Source organism: Eptatretus burgeri, chromosome 10 (genome assembly GCF_056783735.1).
Source record: "Eptatretus burgeri isolate ZD-2024b chromosome 10, Ebu_testis_v1, whole genome shotgun sequence".
In the NCBI taxonomy this organism is placed as follows: Eukaryota; Metazoa; Chordata; class Myxini; order Myxiniformes; family Myxinidae; genus Eptatretus; species Eptatretus burgeri.
Genome location: NC_140970.1, coordinates 44791632 through 44811738, shown reverse-complemented (window position 1 = coordinate 44811738; position 20107 = coordinate 44791632). Strand labels below are relative to the sequence as shown.

Here is a 20107-nt window from a genome sequence, read left to right as displayed (position 1 = left end):
TTCGGTGAAAATCCAGATACTATAATTTTTAAAGTGAATTTTCATCATTGATAGGGCCAAACACGATAAACAGCACGATGTCTGAAAAATTTATTGGGCCTGATATGTTCTCGTGGATTCAGCATTACATGGCGGAGGTATGCGCTCTACCGAGTGCCCTTCCAATTAAGTCTGTTTCTGGTGTATGTTCTTCCTCAATCCCCTTCTTTACCTCAAATGGCCGCACAGCTAACATTGCACGTGATAGGGCTGAATTCCTCAACTCCGTGATTGCTTCTAAATCTTGTCCCCCAAACCCATTGCTTTCTGCCCCCCCCCCTTTACCTCATCACACTCAGGTGTTCCTGCACTCTTGTGTCCTTTTCTCCCAACAAGGTGGAGATTTTTTTTTACGTCAAACCTCGAACGATTCTGCAACCAGTACAGACGGCATCAGCCCACGTGTCCTAAAAACCTGCTCTGCTGCTATTGCTCACCTTTTCCCTGTTCTTTTCACCCTCTCATTGGCTGAAGATCATCTGCCATCTGCTTGGAAATCAGCAAACATTACCACTCTGCTTAAAAGAGGTGCAAAAAATAAGATCCCTGCAACTACAGCCAATCAGCATTCTCCCAATCATCAGCTAGGTTATGGAATACATCATCGTTTCCGACATAAAATCCTTCCTCTTCTCCAATGGCTTGATTTTCGATCATCAATTTGGATTCAGACCAGCTCACTCTACCCTGGACTTGCTGCTCCTGCTTTCCTAACAATGGATGGAGGTCTTCAATGCCAGACACGAGATCAGAACAATCTTCTTAGACATATCACATGCTTTCGATATGGAATGGCATCCCACGCTGCTCACCAAACTCTTCCTATGGTATCCAAGGCAATCTCCACTCAAGGCCTGCAGATTTCCTCTCCTGTCACAGTCAACCTGTGGCCCTTAATAGAGTTCTCTCTTCCCCTCTTCCTGTCCAGAATGGAGTTCCTCAAGGCAGTGTTCTGGACCCTGTGCTTTTTCTGGTTTTCATCAATGATCTCTCCAACTCTCTGGAAAATCCTCGTTATCTCTTTGCTGATGACTCCACCCTCTGCCGTACCATGTCATCCGTCAGATTGGCAAGCAGCAGCTTCTTCGCTCTCTGCAAATCTGGGTAAAATCACAAACTGGTCCAACACGTGAAACATGTCTTTCAATCCTGACAAATCTCACACTCTCACGATGTCTCTCTGAAATAGACTGACTGTCATGTGTTTCCTGGTTTATAGAGACCAAATCAGGGGTCTGTTCAGATACCAAGCGGCTTAAGTACTCAAACAAGCACTTCAATGAAATGGTTGAAAAGGAATGGCTGCTTTGGCAAGCGATTAGCAATCGCCGATCCATCTTATTAAACACCTCCCGGAGACACCTAAAATATCAACCTATGTCCAAATTAGCCAAACACATTTTTTTTAGCAGTCAGAACTGCTGCCAAGTTCAATTTTGGAGCTTGAATTGTGTAATTCGGCTTAGTTTATGAGATTCTAAAAGTTATGGCATGTGCGGAAATGAAATAAAGCCACGAACGCTGGTGCCTCCGGGCATTTATAAGCATTACAATGTATCCAGCAATTCGTAGGTATGAAAATCAGGCATTTAATGATACGAGTGAGGAAAGTGGAAAAAAAACAAAAAAAAAACTTGATTGCTAAGAAATTGTTGCGGCTTGTTTCAAGTCAAGGCATTGTTGAGCAGGCCGAACATAATGGTGAATTAAGACCCCAGTAAGGTAACTGAGGATGCGCCTTAAGACCCCTTCGAGGGAGAGCGAGGTGGCCAAGGATGCACCTGATGAACATAATTAAACAAGGCCGTTAATTATCTTCAAAAAAGTGGTGTATTAATTAACCCAAACACCCAATTTTCACTCTTGCACTTCCTTGGAGTATTCTTAGTATGCATGCAAAGTTTCAGACTGCTAAGTTTTATGGTTTTGGAGTTATTCAGGGGACGGACGGACGGACGGACACACACACACACGATAACAGTTTCGGCATTTGGTAAATCCCTGGGAGAGATATAATTTGTTAAAGCAACTCGTTTTTAGAGACTGGTGGGATACACATCCTGTACGGGAAAGAAGCCACATTTTTCCACTCGAACATGGGTTCATTTGATTTGGCCATTCATCAAGCACATTGATTTGTTTCAGTGGGAAGTGTGGGCAGTGCATAAGAACCAACATAAGAACCAGGCTGATAATATACATATATACTGTACTTCCCCCACCACTGTACCTGCCTTTGTTCCCCACCACCCCCTTCCAAAAAGGAAATAATGCTGTTTAAGGCGCTGTCACACCTCAACGATTTAGCCAGCGTACGCCGACTTATGAAAAATTTGTCTAAAACGCTGGCACACGTCGAATACGTTATGGGTAAGTTTTGTATACGTTAAGAGCACGCTGAAAAACACTGCCTTACGTCGTAGTACGCTGGCTTTCATCGTTGTACTTTGCGGTTGTCCTCAAATTTTAGCATGCTTGAAATTTTACGACGTATGCCGGACTCACACGTTCCACCACACTGGCCATAAGTTGTAGGCACGTTACGCGATCGTTGACACACGTTACTTGTAAGTTACTCATAAGTCGAAACACTTCGATGTTATGATTAGCGTACCCAAAACTTATTTATAACCTATGAGTAACGTGTTGTAGGCACGTTACACGATCGTTGACACACGTCGAGGCACGTTACTTGTAAGTTACTCATAAGTCGAAACATGTCGAGGTAATGCTTAGCGTACCCAAAACTTATTTCTAACCTATGAGTAACGTGCTTTGAACCTATGTGTAACGTACCTCCAACGCATATTGACGTATGTAGACGTATTTGATTGACGTCTTCCGGACGACCAAAGAACTTACTGAACGTGTTTCAAATTTACAGCTACCGTATAATGGCGTATTGGCAGTGTTTAAAACAAAACCAAAAAAAACCAATAACTTCCGATATTTCGTCACGTGCCATTACATCACGTCCGATTGCCTCTTTAGTTTGCTCATGTCTTATTCTTAGTTCCTCCTCTGTGAATATTTTCTGTTTGAGGATATTGTCACGTCGAAGTCGAAACTTAAAAGCAAATGTCTGAATATATTTTAAAATTCGTGAGACTAAAAAAAAAAAAACAAAAAAAAAAAACCAACAACAACAACAACTTCAGATATTTCGTCACATGCCTTCACGGAGCCAAGGAGAAAAAAAAGAAAATGTGCCTTGACGGAGAAAATAAGTTTCGGGTATGCTAAACATTACCTCGGCGTGTTTCGACTTATGAGTAACTTACAAGGAACTTGTGTCGACGTGTGTCAGCGATCGCATATCGTGCCTACAACTTATTCCCAGCGTAGCGGAACGTGTGAGCCATACGGCGAGTACGTGGTAAAATTTTCAGCATGCTTGAAATTTCACGACGTATGAGACATACCACGAAATATGACAGCATACTTCATCGTTTTTCAGTGTGCTCTTAACGTATACACAACTTACCCATGCCGTATTCGACGTGTGCCAGCGTTTTAGACACATTTTTCATAGGTCGGCATACGCTGGCCAAATCATCAAGGTGTGACTGCGTGGTTGACATTTTCAATTTTCAGGCGGTTATGATTTAAATTGGTGTGCGGCAGGTTTTTAACAGGCTACGCCACGAGTTCGTCAGCGATACGTGCAGCGCGCTATGCCCAAGTTAAACTATCGTTGGGCATAGGTTGTGAACGCCGACAACAGGCTAAGCATTCGTTGGTATAAGTTATCTATAAGACAACGAAACGTTCTGTGCCCGTTACTAATATGTTATGCATACGACCAACACGTTATGAATATGACCAAAACTTTTTTAAAAACATCAAAATTTCAGCGTACGCCAACGTTTTATATACATTTTTATACGTTGCCATTGCTGGCTAAATCGTCAAGGTGTGACAGCGCCTTTAGCAGTTAACAGCAGCAATAAGGAAGGAGTGATGAAAAAGGGGAAAGGAAGGGGAGACATATGATAAGCTAAGATAAGATGGAGGGAGGTGTTGGGGGGGAGGGGGAGGAAAAAGGTGAAGAAAATAGAAAGGGTGAGGTTTGAAAAGAGATGTCAGGGCCTTTTTTGGCACATATGGGCAGGTTCAAAAATTATCATTTCTGTATATGCAATATGTAGATGGCACCTTCACATGATGTAAGATTAATACAAGAGTATACCCGATATAAAAGTTTGCCACCACAACCTTTCCTTTTCCCAAATATCAAATTATATTTTCCCCAAATACGTTAAACACTCCATTACATTCAAAATCAAAGCCCGTGGAGATACTGTATTAAAAAGAAATTGTAGTTGTCATCCATCATCCCCACCTGTCCCCCTTCCCACACAGTTAATTGTGCTCCAGCTTTATCCTCTTCAGCCATAAAACTTTATTTCAGAATCTGATGAACAACACTGAAACAAAAAACAAACTCCCCCACCCCTCCCAAAAAAAAAAAAAATAAAAATGTGCATCTTCTTAGAATTTGTAAAGCTTAAGGTAAAATTTCATAGAGTGTGAAATCTGAAAGGAACAAATGAAGGCAATGAAAATAAAATCTCTGTAAAACATGCACTCTTTAACAGCAGAGCATGAAAAACTTTCCATCATGTCAAATACAAAAGACAAACTGTACAATTTGTCACAAACAGCATATTTACATCATAGTGTGAGCATGTGGCTACAATGCACGCTTGCACCCCTATGATGATACGCTGTATTTGATAACGGTACCCATTTGTTAGTGTTACTTTCAATCTAAGGCTGCTTTGTTTCTTGCTGGTGATGGCTTGAAATGTCATTAAAGGCAGAAGGTTTTCATTGACTGACCATGGATTGGAGGTGACTCCAGCAATGGGCTATTAAAAACCAAACGCAGACAATAAAACTCCACTGCGCTTATAGGAATACTCAGCACCTCAGACTGAAAGCTCGACCAGCCAGCCTTGTGATAAGAATTCAAAACAGCATGCAAACTTGAACCCATAGTGTATAGAGGGTTTCTCATTTGGTTGTGGTATCCTTGAGTGAGTGTCAGAAAGTGGAACATGGTTCTCCCAGGGTCCAAAATGTCCCCTTCTTTCAACTAGGATCAAGTTTTGAGGAACAAGTTGTGATGTTTTCAGAGCTCGTTCTATTCTCATATCTTTGTTCCAATTGGGATTTTTTTTTTCCAAGATTGACAGTGAACTACAGACAGTTTCCAATTGCATTTCGCTTGTTGCAATAGTTATCGGTATAGTTCTCAGAATCCCAGTGAAGGTCTGCTTTGTCATTCTAGTTGCTCCGGCTATCACTGGCATGGTGATGTCGGGCATTCCTCAACTTCCAAGCTCTTCAATTCGTTTTTCAGGTATAGCTACTTGGACATTTTTGTAATTTCAACATTATTTAGGCCAAATTCACTGGGTACCGACACCTCAGTTAGCAAGGCCGTCCTTTTTATTTTTATTTCCCACTTAATGAGATAGTCATACCTGAGAACCATGTCTTCATTTCTCAGCAGTGTAGCTCCCAGGAGTTCTAGCGAACTGTCAAACATTAACCAGAGAAATTTCTTGACTTGGAAAGACCGAAAACGTCACAACTGATTGTTGATCTTAATGGTTATGGTGGTGGGCTTGGGATCCTAGGATCCTGAGTTCAAATCTCCCTCGCCTGTTGAATTACTACCAAGGGGGGTTGACTCTGCCTGTCATCCTTCCGAGGTCGGCAAAATGAGTGCCAGCTTGCTGGTATCCTGTGTCAGAGTGGCGACCCATCCAGGATTGTGCCCAACAGCCAAGGAGACTGCTTCGGCAGCACCAACGCTCTGCACAAAGTATGGTCCCAATGGATGGATGGATTGTTGATCCAACTAAGCGGAAGGTATTCATGCATCAGGATATTCTCCAAGTGGAAGATGTGGTGGTAATGTCCCCACAAACAGCAGCGTATGATATGAGAATAGGAGGTCAGAATGCAAAGTATTACAACTCATGTTGGAGACAATATATTTGGGAAATCCTTGATCACAACAGTTAATTTCAAAGTACTGCTCATGACATGATCCATTCTGGATAAAGGCTTTGGTTGATGAGGCGATTGATGTTCAACTTTGCAACAACAACAACAAAAAAATTGAATTCCAAGCACAAATGGATGGCTGGACTGGGTTTTATCACAGCAGATGGCAAGCAGCATGATGGGACAAACACACAATGACATTTGATGGGCTCCAGAGTACCGTGAAGTGTTGCGAGGTATCCAGGGTCTTGATGTGCACACACCAAATGAAGGGAAGCCATGGCAGCGCATGCATCGTGCACCCACGAACGTGTTAATCAGTTACGGGGCGAGTGTGGTCAAGAGCTCGTGTGCGCAGCTAAGCCACACTCACAGTCGTACCTTTCAAGGTATTTCACAAGTACCAACATGACATGGAAAGTGGAAAGGCAGTGACAGCTGAAACCTATATTCACCAACAACTATCATGGGAAGCACCAAATGTCCCCCTCCCATGAGGCTGTACCAAAAACACCATTCACAACCACAAGTTCCATAAAACACCATGGACCTCTCCAAACGAATGGAGAAAAAGTGCAATGCCCAGCAGGTCCACTCTGGGACTTGTCCAGTCAAGTGCTTGAACAAAATGAAACGACGAAAGCAAACCTAGTATAAGTTGTAAGGTTTGCGATGCGGTGCTGAATGAAATCACATTCTCTCTGGAGGGACTGAAAGGTGGAGGGAGCATGAGGTGAAGGGAGGGAAGATATTGGTAGTGTTCTGAGCCAGTCTGGTGAAAGCACTTCTTGCACTCCCTACACTTGGCTCTGACTTTGAAGTCCACCAAGCAGGGAGTGTTCTTTTACTCCTGCAAAGAAAAAACAAATGTCTATTTGCATGTTCCATTGTACTACTGCGACTCGAACTGCAAGCATCGCCAACAATGAAAATTATTGGTTCATAACAGTTGGGAAGATCATATAATCTCAAACACGATCATTACCAAGGTTCCATTGCATGTTACTCGGCAGTTATATCATCACATATTTGGTGATATTAATCATTACAATCGTTATTTTTAAACCCAGCTGTCAATCAACTGTTAAACACTACAGTGAGAAAGCTTGAGGCATGGTCAAATTCCAATGCTGTGCAAACTCATTTCACCACAATCAATCATGAAGGGTTTATTCGAGGAATCAGATGTTCTGATTAAGCTACGAAGGTAGTTCAAGGTTGGTGTGGACTTTGTGCAATGATACTTTAATTTCGGTGTCGATTTCAATCTCAAAAAAAACAGAAACTACAGAAAAGTTGAGGAAACTTCACCTGTTTCTCAAGGTTGTCCTGTCAATGTGCAAGCATCTTGTTGACACCTGCATATAAATCTATGGGATAAGTACGCAGCATTTCTGGAAGCGTACATCAACGTCATCACAATTCATTAACTTGATGCCACCTATACATAGCCTTCAGAAAGTAGTCACACCTCTCGACATTTGTCACAATTTGTTGGGTTACAGCCAGAACTTAAGATGGATTAAATTTGATTTTTTTTGTTGCCAATCTTCACAAAATACCCCATATAATGATATGAAAACAGGTTTTTAGAAATTTTGACAAATTAATTAGAAATTAAAAGCTGAAATGTCTTGCATCAATAAGTATTCAACCCCTTTGCTATGATACTCCAAATTGAGCTCAGGTGCATCCAAATTCCTTTGATCATCCTTGAGATGTCTCCACAACTTAATTTGAGTCCACCTGTGGCCGATTCAATTGATTGGACATGATTTAGAAACACACCTTTTTATACGAGGTCCCACAGTTGACAGTGCATGTCAGAGCAGAAACTCCACCATGAAGTCCAAGGAACTGTCTGTAGAACTCCAAGATAGAATTGTGAGGAGGCATAGATATGGAGGTTATAAAATTTCTCATGTAGAAAGTTCCCACGAGCACAGTGAGCTCCATCATTAGGAAATGGAAAGAATATGGAACTACCCAGACTATTCCTAGAGCTGGCCGTCCAACCAAACTGAGCAACTGGGCAAGAAGGACGTTGGTCAGGAAGGTGACGAAGAACCCAATGACCACTCTGACAGAAATATAGTTCCTTGGCTGAGATGGGAGAACTTGCCGGCAGGACAATAATCTCTGCAGCACTTCACAAATTTAGGCTTTATGGGAGAGTGGCCAGATGGAAGCCACTCCTGAGAAAAAGGCACGTGACAGCACGTCTGGAGTTTGCAAAAAGGCACGTGAAAGACTCTGAGAGCACGAGACAAAATATTCTTGGTCTGATGAGATGAAAATTGAACACTAGCCTGAATGCAAAGCACTACGTCTGGTGAAAACTCAGCACAGCTAATCACCCATCCAACACCATCTCTACATGGTGGCAGCATCATGCTCTGGGGATGCTTTTTGCAGCAGGAACTGGGAGACTTTCAAGGACAAAGGGAACAATGAATGGAGCCAAATACAAGCAAATCCTTGAGGAGAACCTGCTTCAGTGTGCAATAGACCTTAAACTGTGGTAAGGATTTACATTCCAAAAGGACAACGACCCCAAGCATACAACGACCCCCCCCAAAAAAAAAACCCATTGAATTCCAAGCACAAATGGATGGCTGGACTGGGTTTTATCACAGCAAATGGTGAGCAGCATGATGGGACAAACACACAATGACATTTGATGGGCTCCAGAGTACCGTGAAGTGTCGCGAGGTATCCAGGGTCTTGATGTGCAGACACCAAATGAAGGGAAGCCATGGCAGCGCATGCATCGTGCACCCACGAACGTGTTAATCAGTTACAGGGCTAGTGTCGTCGAGAGCTCGTGTGCGGAGCTAAGCCACACTCACAGTCGTACCTTTCAAGGTATTTCACAAGTACCAACATGACATGGAAAGTGAAAGGCAGTAATAGCTGAAACCTATATTCACCAACAACTATCATGGGAAGCACCAAATGTCCACCTCCCATAAGGCTGTACCAAAAACACCATTCGCAGCCACACGTTCCATAAAACACCATGGACCTCTCCAAACAAATGGAGAAAAAGTGCAATGCCCAGCAGGTCCACTCTGGGACTTGTCCAGTCAAGTGCTTGAACAAAATGAACCGACGAAAGCAATGCAAGAGGATTTGATTTCTGTCTTAGACATAACATGGTGGGGTTGGGGTTCTATTACTGGGATAACAACAAGCGAACACTTCGATATCGCGCGGCTGGGGGCAGTAAAAGTCTAGGTTAAGAATGATAAAACAATTTTGCAGTTATAAAATTTAAATGTAGACACGGTGAATTAGCATGCATGATGGGAAGAGTTGTGACAGACAAATTTCTGTTTATAGCCCTCAGATCAAAGGGACGTACGCGGCCATAAGTGTGACAGAAGACGTGACAGAAGACACAGGACAGAATAGCCAATTATATAACAGCGCGATGTCACCACGCTGTAAAAAGTGAGATCAATAAGTGAAAATATGTACAGTCTTGACCCTTCGAGGTTAGCCAGGCGAATCTTTGTGACTGTGATAACATGTTCACCACTGAAAACATTTCAACCAAACTTGGCTCAACTATGTATTTTAATGAAGATTAATTGATTTTGTTTTGGGTTCAAAAGGTCATGTGCCCTTTCGTTGAAAATCATTGTTACGTGATAACTTGTGAAGCACTGAAGGGATTTCAATCAAACTTGCCACAAGTATGGACTGCAATACAAAGATAAACTGATTCAATTTTGAATCCAACAGGTCAAATGGCATGTGACCTTAACAGTGGGTTGACATCCAACATGGGCAGAGGGATATCCAGACACATTTGCATCATTCTGTTTTCTAGTTTTTGGGATTTCTTTTCCACAGAAACATCAGTCACAATGAGATATCCTGGAGTGTGGAGGACACAAATGGAACATTTTCTGGTTTTGGAAGATTGACGACCCTGTGAGTCCTTTTGTGTTACTTTGCATATTTTCCTGACAGTATGTTTAGTCAAGGTGAATTCATTTCAGAAGAGGGGTTTCTTCATGTGATTGTTTATGGCTCATTTTAAGGGGTCTGCAAGGAAACAAAATAAAGCTGATCACCAATAATGCTTTTTCACAGCTGGAAAGTTTGGAGGAACTGTAAGTGTTTCCTATACTTGCTGTTTCCATCACTCGATATTGTGTTGTCATGACGGTGAGGAATTTATGCTCAACTCAGCTACATTTGAGCATCATTATTATGAAAACTCTTCGTTGATAGTGTTATTGTTACAATTATAATTCCTGCATCAGAGCATTACAATGCACATTGTTGAAGGTGATAACAGACTTGCGTACCTCAAGGCAACCTATATTTTATATGCAACCATAAATTTGCCAATGTATGAATCTATGTATTTCCCACAAATTTTATTTGGTCAAAAATTATTGTATTTGTCTGTACAGAATGTATTTGTCTGTGTCCCTTAATAAGGATGATTTGAGTGGGGTTTTAAAGGCCAATCTTTCAACACGACTGTATGTTTACTGCAGTCTATTTTTCAGGATTAAAAAAAAAAAACTCGAAAAACATTTTCCATAAAAGAGTAATTACATCTCTTCTATTGGAATCATAGACAGTGGCTTGCAAACTGAGCCTCAAGGGCGATGTATAGAAACTTTTCAAAAAAATAATAAACATAAGGCACAGGGAGGTGACATTCCCTGTACGTGATGTGTAACGCACACAGAGTAAAAGGAGTGTTCATTTACATCTGAAGGATGTCGAATAAATGAAGAATATATTGGCACACCTGACGGTGGGCCGAGGCTTCAGATTTTGGCACACTCACAAGGCTATACCATCAAAATGAAATGTCCCAGAAAATAAAGAAAATATGGTCACATTTGTACGTGTCACATTTTAAAATAACACTTCTTCTTGCTACGAAATATCATATCTTCTAGTGTCCTTGAATATTTCGAAAAAAAAAAAATTAAAACCTGTCATTTTTGACAGGCTTTTATACTAGTTTAAAATAAGATAGTCCGGGAGCCAACCGATCAAAATTAAAAAAAAATTGCCCGGTCTGCTATAAAATTTTTGTGTTGATTTTCATAAAGAGACACCCTTTGAGTATATGAAAACCAATGTTGGCAATGGTGAAACTCTTGCGCAACAACACAGTCAACACTTTTGCGAGCCCCCTCTGATAACAAAATGTTGGCAAAAGCGAAGATGTAGGATGGGGGTAGGGGTAATTCATATTGTCCTAAAATCATAACCACTAAACCTATATACACAAATGACCCCTCATATTAAAGAGGAGTTCATTTCCTATATCACAATTGGTGTAGATTTAACCTACCTACAATTGACAAGGTTATATGTCAAACAACAAAAGATTTATGTAACTCAGAAATGCTTGACTATCAATGGGGTCAGGAACAAGAACATACTTTTACATGCCATGGTTTTAAGGAAGATAAAATTAGAAATGGATTAACACAATATTGTGACATGAAACATCCTCTTCAGAGGAAGAGTCACTCTCTGAAACAACTCCACCACATGAACCTCTCTGACCAAGGCATATGCATGTCACTCAGCAAGGCACAGCAGCCTTTTTGCATGAACATCGTTTCAGACATTTGGATAATTTGCACATGCAAGACACCGTTTTGTCTATGTTTGGCTTGGCTGGCTTAGACATGAGAATTGGGACCAGTTTTCCATTGATAAGGGTTCTGCCAAATGTTGTGGCTGGGGGAAGTGCTCGGTCACTGAGATGTGCACGTCTATACAGAAGCAATTGATACAATGCTCTTAAAACAAGGAAGTAAAACGCATCTTCTGTTGCTGGCAGTGACCTAAGGTCTAATTTTGAAGAGACAAACATATGCTGCCTGAGGGTATCCAAACAGCTGAACCCTTTTTGGCCATGCAGAGCAGTCCAGTATACTCTGGCCTCATCAATGACACATTCTGTTGCTGCCATTTCACTATCTCTTCCAAAATCAACAAGGTGGGGAAGGTTTCCTATCAGTCCCAGAGAAACCTGTGCCGCTCTTCTTTTCACAGGAACACAGGCATCATCCCAACTGACTGGAAGAGGGGCCTTGTTGTCCCTCTCTGGAAAGGGAAGGGTGATCGCCAAGACTGCAAAAACTACCGAGGGGTGACACTGCTCTCAGTGCCGGGCAAGGTCTTTGCTCGGATAATTCTTGATAGGGTTTGCCACCATCTGCTTGAGCACCAGCGTCCAGAGCAGTCAGGCTTTACACCAAAGAGGTCAACGATTGACCGTATCCTTGCACTTCGTGTCCTCACCGAACACAGACGAGAGTTTCGGCAGGGGCTGCTTGCAGCCTATGTTGATCTCTGTAAAGCGTTCGATTCAGTGAATCGGGATGTCCTCTGGAGGATTCTTGGTCTTCGTGGGGTGCCACCGAAACTGATCGATCTGATGTCTGAACTCTACTCTGGTACTGAGAGTGCTGTGAAGTGTGGTGGTACCATCTCTGACTTATTTCCAGTTGTTACTGGAGTTCGTCAGGGATGTGTACTTGCCCCCACACTTTTCAGCACTTGTATGGACTGGATTCTAGGGAGGATGTCGGAGAGATCAAGTTGCGGTGCATCGTTTGGCAATGTCAAGATCTCAGACCTTGATTTTGCAGATGATGCAGTCATCTTTGCGGAGACTTTAGACATCCTCTTGGGGGCCCTCGAGGTGCTGAATGAGGAGTCGGAGCCGTTGGGATTACGGATTTCTTGGGTCAAAACTAAGATCCAGGCTTTCGGTGACATCTTGGATGCTGCTGTCCTGTCTGTGTCTGTTTGTGGTGAGGATGTTGAGGTTGTGGAGAGATTCACTTACCTTGGCAGTGATATTCATGTCTCCGCAGGTTGTGAGCCGGAGGTCAATAGACGTCTGGGTCGGGCCTGGGGAGTCATGGATTCACTGGATCATGGGGTGTGGCGCTGCCGGTACCTGTGCGGGAGGACGAAAGTCTGAGTCTTCAGGTCCTTGGTACTTCCAGTCTTGCTCTATGGGTGCGAGACTTGGACTTTGACCAAGGATCTGAGACGGAGACTTAATTCCTTTGGTACCAGGTCTCTTCGGAGAATCCTTGGCTATCGCTGGTCGGATTTTGTGTCCAACGAGCGGTTGCTGAGAGAGACTCGGATGAGATTTGTTACCTGCATAGTCCGTGAGCGTCAGCTGCGGCTGTATGGACATGTGGCTCGTTTTCCTGACGCTGATCCTGCTCACCAGATTCTCTCAGCGAGGGAGTCTCATGAGTGGGAGGCCAGTGGGCCGACCACGTGCCTCATGGTTGCAGCAGGTTGACCATCATCTCAAGGAGATGGGGATGGGCCTGGCATCTGCCTGGGGGATGGCCAGACGGAGGCCCCTGGAGCACCGGCGGAAAGTGGACGCAGCGACGCGCTGTTCTGGCACATGCTCCCATACCTGACCTGACCTCTTCTTTTCCCCTTCTGAATGGGTAGCTCACTGTGTCACATCCACACAACACATATGTGCACAGAAGTGTAGCTGCGACATCAAGAGGATTTTCTGGTACTTCTTGCTCAACACTTCTACCAGCTCATGAATAGGTAGGTATTGATTCTGCCGTTGTATCCAGAGTTCTTGCAATGTGTTCAAGCAGCAGAAGTGATATATACACAGCATAATTATGTCTGTATCTGTTGCATGCACAACAGCTCGATGGTGATCAAGATATTCCACACAATACGCAAGATGAGCAATAATCCTTGTGTCTGCCTCTTCATGTTCTTCACAAGGTAAGTCCAGAACTGAACTTGATGCTGATGTGATGGAAAGAGTGTGACCTTTGTTTTCCATCATACTACCAAGAATGATGGTCACTCCATCCGGAATAGCTTCAGGACTCTCACAAAGGGAAGTGCCAATGAAGTTCTGAAGATTTCCTTTATTTCTTGGATCGTTCATGAATAAATTCCAGTCCGGAATTTCTAGACTCTTGGATGGTGAGAATTGTCTTGCCTGGTCTGTCTGGTTTCTCCTCTGCTGCTCATCACCCTTCAAAGTATGGCTATCATCAAAATCATACTGATCACCAATGATGTTGACACAGTTGCACATTTCAGGTTTCAACTGCAGGATACACCTGCTTGCGAAGATACAGCTGGGGAAGTTCACCAAATGTTTTCGCACCCATTTTTTGGTATTTATTTACAAATGCCATTGTGTCTACCAGATAAACTGTGTATAGGTCACTCTGTGGTAATGATGGCAGCTGTAAAACAACATCCTGCTCAGCTTCAGCAATTAGCACTGCCACGAAATCAGACTCGTTGCCTTTGCGCATTACAACCCCCTGTGCTAAGCGTGGATCAACCTCAAACAGGGATGATGGATAGTCTGTCCACTCATGGGAAAATGCAATCTGTCTTGTGACTGGGTCGGCATCTCGATAGAAACACAGCACACGTGTAGTTGCAGTCTCATCTTGATAGATCCTGATTAAACTCTGTTTCCTTGATGGTTTTGATTTCTTCTGTGAGGAGAAAGTTACCAGCTTCAGTGGTTCAATCTTAATAGAGACCACCTCTTCTGCTTTCATAATGGCTTCCATGCCCTTAGCTTGAGCATGGACCAAGTCTTTTGAAGCAGCCTTCTCACTAGTTGCTCTATTGAGCAGAACCACTTGGTTGTTACACTGGAATGGGTTTATCATCTGCTGGCATATCACTTTCTTGATCTCCTCAACATGCATATGTTCTTCTGTTGCCTGCTTCTGTGTTTCTCCATGATGAGTAGATTCCTGTTGGCCTAGATTAGCCATAGACTTTATGTTCTCTGATACAGCTGTGAGAAATGGTGCTGTTTTCACATATTTATCTCGAGCAGCTGGTGCCTGAGATATGCGTTTGAACAGAGATGTCTTCCCTTCATTGTTGTATGTCTGCTCCAGGGCCATGTCACTCCAAACACCATTGAATTTTCCTTTGGAAGAGTGAACTGTGAAGTACCCAACCTGGATCCAGCAAACCTTAACCGAACTGTGTTCAATAGAGCAAGAGGATTTTGGGGGTAGGGGTAACTTTGGTTGACAAAAATGTTAATTTTCTCTTTAAAAATTGATAGAACTCAATCAAATTTGCTGTTTTAATTAGCCATGGATACCATGTTCATATCACATTAAGAGAAATTAGTATTCTAATGCAGCATCTGCCTATGATAAGAAAAGTTCTAAAGGCCATCTTCAAAAAACGTTATTTTTAAGGCATTTTTCACAAAATTATGTACTTTTACGAGGTTTACTTTCACAAAGGCAATTTTTTTTTGTCATTTTACAATGCACTGATTGAATTCTTACATTTAGTTCACATTTATTTTTCATGAATGTGATTTTTTAATTTTTTTAGAAATTTTATTGACAATTGCTGTTTTATCAAATTTTTCAAATCTTCCTAAAACAAAAACGGCCGCCAAAATTTTTCGCAAGAGCTTATGAATTGCCAACATTGGTTTTCATGAACTGCAAACATATATCTAAACATCCTGGGGGTGTAAAATTTTATAGCAGAGGCTGTAAGGTCCAACCCTAAAACAGCCTCGTACACAGGTTGGCTCCCGGACTAAGAGTGAAAACGTTGAAAATATACAACATATGAGGGTCCTTCAGAGTCGACGTAAACTTTTTGTTTGCCGAATGAAAAAAGTATCGGGAGGCCATTCTTGAAGTTCATAAAATACCGGAGGTGAAAATATATCTTTGGGATGGGTACGCAACCATTCCAGGGAATCGACTTTGACATCTTCAGCATTTGCAAACGGATAGTCACCCAGATGTTCTTTTTTTCTTTCTTCTTCTTTTGTATGTAGCGCAAGGTTGTGGGGTAGCATAATTGGCTGAGGGCATGGCTATGCTGCTGATGCATTGATCTCTGCTGGTTATGGAGGAACTTGGAATTTCTTCACGGTGTCAGCGATAGCTCGTCTATTCTTCGTGAAGGACGCCATGGAATCTTTAACGTTCACCAACGAATGCTGGCAGATGGGACGCACTTTTAACATCCTTCTGAGGGATGGCACACACATTGATGAATCACCCTGCCTGTGAAACACCGGGATGACAGTGTATAGCTGCGTCAGGATTCAAACCCAGGCGAGACAGCTTGGAGACGAGTGTGCATACCTCTAGGTCTAGGCCATCCTGCCAGCCCAGATGTTCTTTGATTGGTCTAAAGACATGAATATCACAAAGTGATAAGTCTGGATCCTATGGTGTACAAATTAGAACTTCCCACCGCATCTCTGATGGAGTAGTTGTGGTCACATTTCCTATTATGTAGTTGAACATTATCATACAGTTAAAAAATTTCCCAAGACATCACACCTGGTCATCGTCTGTGTATTTATTGCTCATCTCACTGTATTGCGAAACCAGCCACTGCTGTACTGTGCAGTGACATTTTATTTAAATGTTAAATAAATCCCACAATCAATAGCACCCCACATTACTCGGCACAGGCTTTTTAGCTGATGGCTAAACCTTGTAATTTTTTTGGTGGTGGTGATCCAAAATGCCTCTAATCCATGTCAAAACTGACTTTGGCATAAAATGATGAATTCCATGTTTTATCACACATCAATTTTCTTCAAGAAGTTATCTCCCTCTTTCCTGGGTGCATTCCAGGAGCTCTGCTGCATGCCCACACGAGTTTTCTTTTGATCAACCATCAGGGTCCTTTGGTAGCCAGCTTGCACTATCCTTGTTGAATTTCAAGTAAGAACTACAAAGTAGAATTTGACATGGATGCGTCAATGGATTTGGCTTCACCCATACTATATGTCATCCCGCTTGCGTTTGAGGTCAATTAAAGGTCACAAGAAAAATTAAAGGTCACCTGAGAGAAAGTGTGCAAGAGAGAAGTGACAAATATGTAGAAAAGAAAACATCAGATACTTCCAACACGAGTTAACGTCTGCAAAATGATTGTTAAAGGGCACATGACCTATTGAATCTAAAAATTAATCAGTTCATCTTTCTATTGCAGCTCATATTTGTGCCGAGCTTTGTTGCAATCCCTTCAGTGGTTGACAGTTAATGCAGCAATAAAATGATTTTCAGTTGAAGGGCACATTCTTTGATCTTTTGAACCCAAAATGTAATGCCTTCATCTTTGTATTACAGCCCATTTGTGTGTCAAGTATGGTTGAAATCTCTTCAGTGGTTCAGAAGTTATTGCAGTAACACAGATTTTCAACGAAAGGGCATTTAACCTAAGGTGTTTGACCTTTTGAATCGAAAATCGAATCAGTCCACCGTTATGTCATGTTTGGTCCAAATTCCTTCAACGGTTCCCAAGTTACCACGTTTACGGCAATCCGCTTGTTTTTCAGCTGAAGGCCACATGACCTTTGAGCCAAAAACCTAACCAATTAGTCTTTATATTATAGTACATACTTGTACCAAGTTTGGTCAAATTCCTTCAGCAGTTCACAAGCTATCATGGTAATGAAAATCTTCTACCTTCAGCTAAAGGTCACATGATTTTTATTATACCCTTCACCTTTTGACTGCAAAATCAAATCAGTTCATCTTGCACCAAGTTTGGTCAAAATCCCTTCAGTGGCTCACAAGTTATAGCAGTAATCTGTTAACGCACGCACGCACAGCCGGACGGACAACCTGAAAACATAATGCCTTTGGCTTCGGAGGCATAAAGAATTGTTTCTTCATTTCCAACACTGACATCCAATTTTTCTACAACTCTCGGTGTGATTCTTAAAAGTCAGCTATTCAACACATTTTTGCTTGCGTAACATTATTTGGTTGCAAGTGAGAATGCTTAAGATCGCTAACCAATTCAGGGCCATTTCTTTTTCTTTTTTTTTTTTTTTTAAACTTGCTGCACCATTCAACGACAACTACTGTGAAAGATACGCATCACCAATTTGTGCAGACAGTTTCTTGTGAATTCTAGCTGCTTTGATGTTCTACTTCACAAGGAACTTGATACAGTCCTGCTCCATTGCACAAGTGACTGTGTTGGCTGCCATCTTGGTTTTGTCAAGAATACCTTGACTAGCATCGATGTCACTTCCTCAAAAAAAGAAAAAAAATCCGGTTGGAGTTGAGAAGATCCATGTTTAAAAAATAAATGCCTGGCAGGACAAAACAGAGGTCACACTTATCGACGGCTGAGTGATCTTCAGACAATATGAATATTCCTGGATGAAGACCACTCTGTAATGAAAACATCAAACCTGAGCCTTTACTTACTCTGCAGCTGGGGAGGTTGGTGGCATTTAATGTAGAACTTACTCACAGTGGACAATATCATGAGACAAAATTTCAGCTTTGCAAAGTCTACATCAACCTTGAACTGCCCTCGTACATTCAGTGTTAAATACAAAGAGAAACGCTTGCATTCATCGCACTCGTTCACTGATCTGATTTATATTTCACAAATCAAAGAAATGCTTATAATAGTCTTGCTGCGAATAGAAATGCCGACTCCTTGCTGAACCCCACCACCACCAAAATCAGCAGCTTTACACAACAGCAATATTGAGAATCACAGGATAGACTAGGGAGCAAAGAACAAAGCAAAAACATTTTCATTGCTTTCGACTTACCATGGGGCCGATCGTGATTGCTGGGATATGGCGTAGTCACATGGCCGGCATGCGTCGTCATGGCAAACTCGGAACTTGAGCCGACGACCGACGAGAGTTTTGAAGATACCTCATCTGACATTGACTCACCACCACCCACTGAGCGCTGGCAGCACTCTGCGCAGAGTGGGGCAACTTCAGGAGGCACCCCAACACCTGGAGAGGAGATTACGTTTAATTTGTAAGGGAAATGCTGGGGGAACAAGATTTTTAACATAGAGAAACACAAATATGCATTCATACACAGTACATCAACATTTTAATCATTTTCAATACATGACACAACAATCTTTGATGCATCACACATCTTGTGGCACTACGTTTGTATTTGTGAAGGCCTGTTGAGCAGAAATACCAGGATCTTCCAACACGGGTGGACGGACCCCAGGGCTAGAGGTCAACTGATTGCTGCTACCGCTTTCAGAGCGACCACTTCCTTCAGGACGCTCTGCCAGCGTGCCCTGTGAGGATAAGTAGCTGGGCACATCAGGTGGCACCAGCGTGTCATCTGCCAAACACGAGGGTTAAAAGCACACCCTGTATATTGTTGAATGAAGTACAAATTAGCAATAAAACAGGAACATTAACCAATGTTAAAGAAACAGATATATTGGCACAAAAATGGTCCCTACCCGTGTTTGACACACTGTAGGCCTCACCACGCCGGCGTGTGTGGTAAATGATGATGACCCAGACCACAGAGGTACCCACGACACAGCACACCACGACAATTACAACAACGCCAACTGTTGTTGCTTGGTCACTGGAACTTGCTGCCATGCCGGTCACCTGAGGTTCAGGGGGCACTTGGCAGTCGGGCGAACGGACCACAGACAGGTGTAGACGGCCACGCTCTGTCCCCAATGTGTTGGAAAGTTCGCACGTGTAACTGCAAAGTGGTGGACATAGTGAAAGACTGTCAGTGCCAGACGAGGACTGCCTCAGTCTCTCATAACACTCAGGGTAATAGATAAGTGATAGGAGCTCCCCTGAGGGGAAGGGGGAATGGGGGAGTGGGGGGTGTACACTGATATAAACAGGGGCAAAGGCTTCACGTTCCAACACAAAACAGTTCCATTGAATTTTCATAAGCCATTGATATGGAAGAAAAAAATAAGCTATAAGCCATAAGCCATAAAAAGAAAATTTGCCAATTAGCAGATGTCTGGCACGCCTGGGATTGGGGCATGTCTTGCCTTCCAGAGTCTTCAGGACTGGCATTCACGATGACCAACAGTTGATTGTCCGCAGCAAAGAAATGACGCTCAGTCAGGGTGAGGGGCTCATTTCTGCGGCTCCATGTGAGGCGAGGTGGGGGGCTGCCAGCCGCAATACAATGGAGCACTGCAGTCTCACCCACGACCACCGTACGATCACGCAAAGGCCGCACAAACCATGGAGTTTCTGGGT

At 42.7% G+C, this 20107-nt stretch overlaps 1 protein-coding gene across 2 annotated transcripts in view; it reads right to left on the bottom strand.

Moving 5' to 3' along the window:
• Positions 1–4417: 4417 nt before the first annotated feature.
• Positions 4418–20107, bottom strand: part of LOC147018446 (leucine-rich repeats and immunoglobulin-like domains protein 1) — a 104296-nt gene continuing 88606 nt past the window's right edge. Inside the window, exons 23-27 of one of the 2 annotated variants that reach the window (XM_085898088.1) lie at positions 19894–20101; positions 19330–19586; positions 19053–19205; positions 18659–18853; positions 4418–6907 (exon numbers count right to left, since the gene is read on the bottom strand). In XM_085898088.1, the coding sequence (XP_085754214.1) occupies positions 6855–6907; positions 18659–18853; positions 19053–19205; positions 19330–19586; positions 19894–20101 (866 nt within the window). In that variant the 3' untranslated portion in view covers positions 4418–6854. The remainder of the gene's footprint in view (positions 6908–18658; positions 18854–19052; positions 19206–19329; positions 19587–19893; positions 20102–20107) is intronic. The other variant, XM_085898089.1, reaches the window with a different exon arrangement.